Here is a 6935-nt window from a genome sequence, read left to right as displayed (position 1 = left end):
TTTTATTTGATATTTTTATTTTAACATAAACAAAATTTTACATATATTTAATACTATATATTTTTATTTTATTATTAATTTAATAAAATAACCCTAAAACTAGTCCCCGATTAATTTTCATTTAATATCTGATTTTTTCGTTAGGCGCTAGGCCCACCCCAACCGCCCGACTAGTGCCTAGCGATTTCTAAAACAGAGATCCCATCTTTTCTTTTCTTATTATCTTTTGCTTTTGATTTTTTTTTTTTTAGTAAAAGGAACAATGAAAAAAAGTTGTAAAGGGACTAAGGGATGACTTTTTAATTCCTAATTAAGAGATGGGAACTGATTCTCCTACTGAAAAAAAAAATAGTATCAATCTTCAGTTTGCTGTAGTTTAAATCTGGAGGGGAATCATCAAGATTATATATTTGGAATAAATTTGATTTTAACATTGCATTCATTTTCATCTAGATTTCAATGAATATTACTAAATTATGAATTTCTTCTATAATATTTTTTGTTTCAATGCCAAGTTAATTTAATTGGTACTCATTCCAATTGCTTACCAAAAACAATTATATAAGTCTCAATTGGTACCCCCAATTGCTATTTATTTATTTCTATGATAAAAAAAAATTATAAACACACAATTGTTCAAGTTTTTCAAAAAGATATTCAACAAAAAAACCATAACAGACACACATTAACATTTAATAAAATCATTAAAAACTTACTGCTATGAGAAACAAAAACTTCATTTTAAAAGATTGGCATGTCGTTCAATGAAAAAAAAAATGAAATATACTATTAATTAAATGGGAAAAAATGATTGAATGATGTTGTTTTGCTTCTTTTTATTTTATTTTATTTTTGGGAAATCACAAATAGGAAAAGGAAACTTTGTACCCCCAAAGTCTTGTCGTCCTCGACAAATTACTATTTATTTACGGATTAGGGTAATTATTCTATTCTCTATATATAGATAAAGGATAGAGCAATCCAACTTTCAGATACAAAAAGCTTATTTTTCTCTGATCAATCGAAAAACAATTCTCTCAAAGGTTTTTCTCTGGCCACGCGCGATGTTGAACCAAGACGCGATTCAAGAGATCCTCTCTCATTGTTCAGCGACGGAGATTCCAAGATTCCGTTTACTAAACAAAGAGTGCAACAAACGAAGTTGAGATTTATCGATCATCATCTCCATAGAGCGGACAAATCGTTTAGTATCACCCCCGTTTCGTCCCCGACGTTGAAGCAGAACAAGAAGAAAAAGAAGATAAAACCCAAATCTCACTTCAGTTTCTTCCTCTGAACAACGCAAAGATCCAAGCTTGTGATACACATCATGGGATTTTGCTCTGTATCGGTGATAGGTTTAAAGGAGCGATAACGATACCAGAGTACATCGTTTGTAAACCTGCTACAAAGCAGTTCCGGATCATACCAAACCCTAAAACTCGATATCTGACGATCGCAACCGGTTTAATGGTGATTTCTTTGACCCCGTTTGGGTATAAGATCATTAGGTTTTATGAACCAAGGACATGGATGACCAAGGAAGGTTTCTATAATCACAACTCTGATTTTGATTCCCTCCAGAGTATGACTGTTTGGTGTAGAGGTTGTTGCTTCTCCCATCACGTTTGCTTGGTGAGCTCTTGGTCCTCCATGACCAGTCATTGAACGGTTCGTTCGAAGATGATGATGAAGAATCCAACATCGACTCTTGAAGTGACCAGGCTTCTTACAATGCTCACAAAAGGGTGGATTCTTGTCTTCATGCTTGTAGTATCCTTTGTTTGCAGAAGCAATCTCCACTTTGTTGGTTGTCATTAGTTCTCCTTTGGCTCCAAATAGACTGATAGAACCATGTTCTTTTTGAATCTGATTGCATAAATCGTCGAGGAATGGGAGCTTATCTGACCTCAAGATATGCTTAATGAGATCATTGTAGGAGGAGTTCAATGTTAAGAGTAGTCCGAACACTTTGTCTTGTTCACCGCCTCTCGTTTAGGATTGTAGGGTCGATGGTCTCAGTTGAAGCATTTCCAGTTCAGCCCAAAGGGATCTGAATTTTCCAAAGTGTTTGGTGAACTCCATATCTTCTTGGTTGAGATTGTTGATGGCTCGCTTAATCTCAAAAATTCGGTTTACATTCGTGGCATTCCCAAAAACATTTTGAAGTGTATCCCATAAATCCTTTGCGGTTTCACAGTAGGAGTATGCTTCAAGGACCGGTGCATCAAGTGAGTTTTGAATGATGGCAAGAACTCCTTGGTCTTCTTGGAACCACTTGTCTTCTCCACTGGCGTCAAGCTCTTTGCTGTCTTCAGCGGTTTTGCTCTTTGAAGCTTCATTTGTAGTAATATGGGACCAAAGCCCTTGGCCACATAGGGCTGTTTTTGTGGTTCTTGCCCACAATAAGTAGTTTTCTCCTTTGAGAGTAACTGGAACGATAAAGGTTTTGGTGCCTTCCATGGTGAGTTGTCCGTTGATTAAAGTTATTATCCAACAAGTAAAGATGAACAACTCTTGAGATCAGAGCAGAAATGGGAGAAGGGATTAGAGCGGAAGTGTTTGGTGGGTGTGAGATTTAGAATATGGAAAAACTAGGCTCTGATACTATGTAAAATTTAAGAGGACAAAAGAGTATGGAAAGATTTGTGAGATATTGTGAGATCGAACAAAGATTGAGGCAGAGTGTAAAACAGAGCAAAAATAGAGTAAAAGAGTATAACAAATATGAGAGTGTTCTAGTGTAATGGAGAAAGAGATGATCTCTTTTCTAACTTGATTTAGCTCCTGGCTACAATCTAAATATAGACATTTACAATACAGAATATTCTACATAAGATGCTATGCACAATTACATATAATGAGAGTGACATCTCCTTAAGCTAACATGTGATCTTGGTTTGACTTGCTTCCCACTTGCTTAATCTCACCAACGGCTCTATGGAAGGATCTCAAAGTATTGGTGACCGTTGGAGGTTGTTCCTCTTGGACTGGACTTGCTAAGCCTCCGAACCGTACGGACGACCCATCTTGGTGAGTGTACGGACGTACGGACATTGGTGTGAATTTTCATACATTCTACTGTATCAAAAGCCTTAGAGATGTCAAGTTTTATGGCACTGTAGGGAGAAATAGAGGACTTCTGATATTCTTTTACGAGCTCTGAGGCAAGGAGAACATTCTCCAAGAGTAGACGGTCCTTGATAAAAGCAGTTTGGTTCGGTTCAATGATAGTCAACAAGCGATGGGATGATAATATTTCATTGTTTCTAGGTCTGTGGTCTTTGGGATCAACGAGAGTATGCTAGTATTGACTCTGTGAGGCATGAAACCATATATGAAGAAAGACTGAACTGCCGTAGTAAAATCTGGTCCAACAATATCCCACGCTGAATGATAGAATTCTACAGGGTAACCATCAGGACCCGAGACTTTACTGGATGGCATCAAAAATAAGACCCCTTTAACTTCTTCGACAGTAACATCACAGACAAGAGAAGATTCAATACGCTCAGTGCAACGGTAGTCTAATAAGTCTGCTAAGAAATCAGTTGAAGCTTCCTCGATATTGTCTGGTCACGCATGGAGAAATTGCTGGAAATGAGCAGCTGCTTCACGCTTAATCTCTGAGGCCTCTGTTATAGTTTCCCATGCTTGAGTCTTAAGCTGTCGGATAACATTTTTTGAAGCATGAGCCTGGGCAATGCGATGGAAAAATGCTGTATTTTGGTCTCCATACTTCATCCATGTCAGTCGAGATTTTTGCCGATAAAACTGTTCTTCAACCCCAGCTAAATGATTCCACTAGTCAATAGCCTCAGATACCGCCGCAAAAGATTCAGCACTAGGCGACGTCAAAGCCTCGTTTTGGCAGTCACATAATGCATCGAAAGCCTCTCTAGTCCTCTTTGGAATATCACCATATTTCTCCTGGTTCAAAGATCGCAAACTGAATTTTAGCTTTTTAAGTTTCTTGTGATAAAGGAAGAGAGCTGATCTGGAGTGGTAGAGAGGCTCAAAGGCGTCCCAAACTTGCTGAACTGTCGAATGGAACTTTGGCGAATCCCCAAGATAAGTGAAGAACTTGAAAAGTCGACGAGCAGTATGCACTTGGTGAGAGAGGCTGACACTGCACCGACAGTGGTCAGAAACACCACAAGTCTCAAAGCTTGCGAAGGAGTTTGGAAAAAATTGTCCCCACGCCCCATTTACTACTGCACTATCCAGTTTTTTACCTATGGGATTGTCCCCTTGATTGTCCCACCAGGTGAAATACGGTCCCACATATGCCAGGTCATCAAGTTCACAATCAGAAATAAGAGACTGAAATCCATGCATTGCAGAATCAACAGTACCACGAGAATGCTCCGATGAGGCTAATGTCTCGTTAAAATCCCCCAAAATGATCCACGGTAGCTGGCCTTGAACAAAAATATCGTTGTTTTGTTGGATCTCCTCTCATAGCATACATGCATGAAACCATAAATTGTTCACCTGTTCCTGAAGTAACCCAACAGGTGATAATTTGTGGGCTTTTATATCATATATGCACTGTTACTTCTTCTCTCCAACATACCCAAATCCTCCCTAGCCTGTGATAATCATAATTTGTTTCAGCCTTCCACCCTGGGAAAGCAGACCCAAATATATTCTAAAAATTGTCTTCATTGACTCGAGTTTGAAGAAGAAACCAAAAAACGGCTTCTTCTCTTGAACCACATTATGTTTTTGCATTTTGTTGAAACCCCTTGTATTCCACGCAAAAAGGGATGACATGATCATTAGTGCTTCCCGAGGGAAGCTTTCTTTGCTTGATTTGCGGAGACACTTGTTTGTTGATCTTTACGGTTAACTATAGTCTTTGGTCTAGAGCGTGATCTCCCACGCTGCGACTTAGCCTTTAGAACAGAGAAGTCGGAATGCCCCTGAGCATCATTTACTGATTGGTCCTCAGACTTGGACTTAACCGTCTCTTGATCCTCAGGTTCATACTCTCCATCCTCAAGAGTCTCTGTGAGATCTTGAAACCGACAGGTGGAGCTAGTTGTGTCTTCCTTTGCCAAAGTTTTCGAAGCAACTGCAGTAACAGAGACGGGGTTTGTCGGGGATCGACCTGATTTCTTTACTAGTGACCAGCTGCCTGCATCATCCTCAGTACCTACAATTAGGTTATGCAGGGAAGACAACTGAACAATCCCCGTTTCAGGTGATTTTCCTGCAGTTAGATCACCCACCACAGCTCCTTTTCTCACCTTAACGCATTCTTTCTCGACATGTCCCCATTCCTGACACACAGAACCCCGAGACGGGAGCCATGGGTAAGAGACAGAGATAGTTAGCCCCAAACCCGTTAGATTGATTTTATCCGGTAGCGGCTTCTCCAAGTTGACAACAACCAGCAGACGAGCCATGTCCAGGCGGACACATCGCACCGTGTTTGGATGGAGCCTCTGCATTTAACCTATCTGATCACCAAGAAACTGCAGACCTTCATTAGAAAACAGAGAGTCTGGGAAATTATTAAGATTCACCCATATCGGGATTGCTGAGAGGTCTGGATTGGAACTTGCGGTAGAATTGAAGGACTCCACTCACGAACCAAGAGTGGGATATCTGCAATATGCTAGAAATGCCTTTGAAGAACCCTCTGACACATTTTAACATCATCGATTTTGAAAAGGACGGACTTAAGAATTGGGCATCAATCATAGAGACCTTCGCTGGAGAGGACCATCTATGATTAACGGTCGCATGAACCTTTCCGATGTGGGGGGCATCACCAATGAAATAACCACCAACGAACTTAGACCACAGAGGCTGAGAATCTGCAACTAAAGCTGGTGGCCCCTCAACTTCAATAGCACCTTCCTTTACTTCCGGAGCAGAGGACGCATGGTTAGAAATAGTCATCGTGTTCTCCACGGCGGTAACACCAGACAATGTTTTGGGAGAAGAAAGAGTTGGCGATCAAGAGGATGAAACAGTTTGCGAGTAGGTCTTCGGTGAAGGAAGATGGAGACATGGGCTATCCCATGGGAGGGAAGAACCCATGCTCGCCGGACTCAACTGCCGCAGGGTTCTCTCGATAGGGTTTTTTCTCTCGTTTTATTTTGATGGTTTTTTTTTTAAACTCACAGTTATATATATTTAATATTTATGATGTTTTAGTCTACTTCTTATTTTCTTTTTTTGAGAAAATTTTTAGTTTTATTATTTAGCATATTTTTTAAATGATTTTCTGATATATAATTCTAAATTTGAAATTAAATTTAACTTGTTTTGAAATATTTTTCCCGTGATATGCGGGGAGGGAGGCTGAATCCTAGTTACTAGTAATTTCTAATTAAAAAAAAAGTTGAAAGTTACGAACTGTGGTTTGAAACAAAATGTCACTAATTAATTACGTTTTAGTTTTTGTTTTTCTGCGGTCGAATTATTTTAAACAATTTTATGTATTTTTTAGTATGAAAATATTGATTTTTTTTTTTTGTTTAATTTATCTTATTCTTTTGGTCACAACTTAAGGGTATGGAATTATATATGCTTTCAGAAATATGAGCTTTCATATATCAATGGTTTACATTAAAATATAGACTAAAAAAGAAAATTTAGAAGAGTTGAGTTAGTTATTTCATATCATGAGATTGAAGGGTCTCAAATTTTTCATCACGTTTTGTGAACACATTTCACATTTAAAGTTTTTATCTTTCTTCAACTTGGCTATTTTCCTCTCTTTAGAAAATCATTTCATTGGTTTGGAGCTAGTAAATTGAACATTTGTAATAAATTTAAATTCAAGCGAAAAAGGAACAAAAGTAAAAACAACTTATAAATATTGAACCTAACTCATTTCTTAAGGGGTTTAAACTATGTCTTATGGAAAATCGATAATTCTCTAATTTACATGTTTTAAGCATCCTTTTTTGTCTATATTT

General features: G+C 38.3%; 1 protein-coding gene across 1 annotated transcript; it reads right to left on the bottom strand.

Moving 5' to 3' along the window:
- Positions 1–3804: 3804 nt before the first annotated feature.
- On the bottom strand, positions 3805–4338 carry LOC147937466 (uncharacterized). Its single transcript, XM_087468817.1, has one exon. The coding sequence runs from the start codon at positions 4336–4338 to the stop codon at positions 3805–3807; it is 534 nt and encodes a 177-aa protein (XP_087324943.1).
- Between the last annotated feature and the right edge of the window lie 2597 nt (positions 4339–6935).

Source organism: Camelina sativa, chromosome 10 (genome assembly GCF_030686135.1).
Source record: "Camelina sativa cultivar CO46 ecotype springtype chromosome 10, ASM3068613v1".
Lineage (NCBI taxonomy): Eukaryota > Viridiplantae > Streptophyta > Magnoliopsida > Brassicales > Brassicaceae > Camelina > Camelina sativa.
The sequence above is the reverse complement of the archived record's forward strand: the minus strand, read 5'-3'. Positions and strand labels throughout refer to the sequence as shown.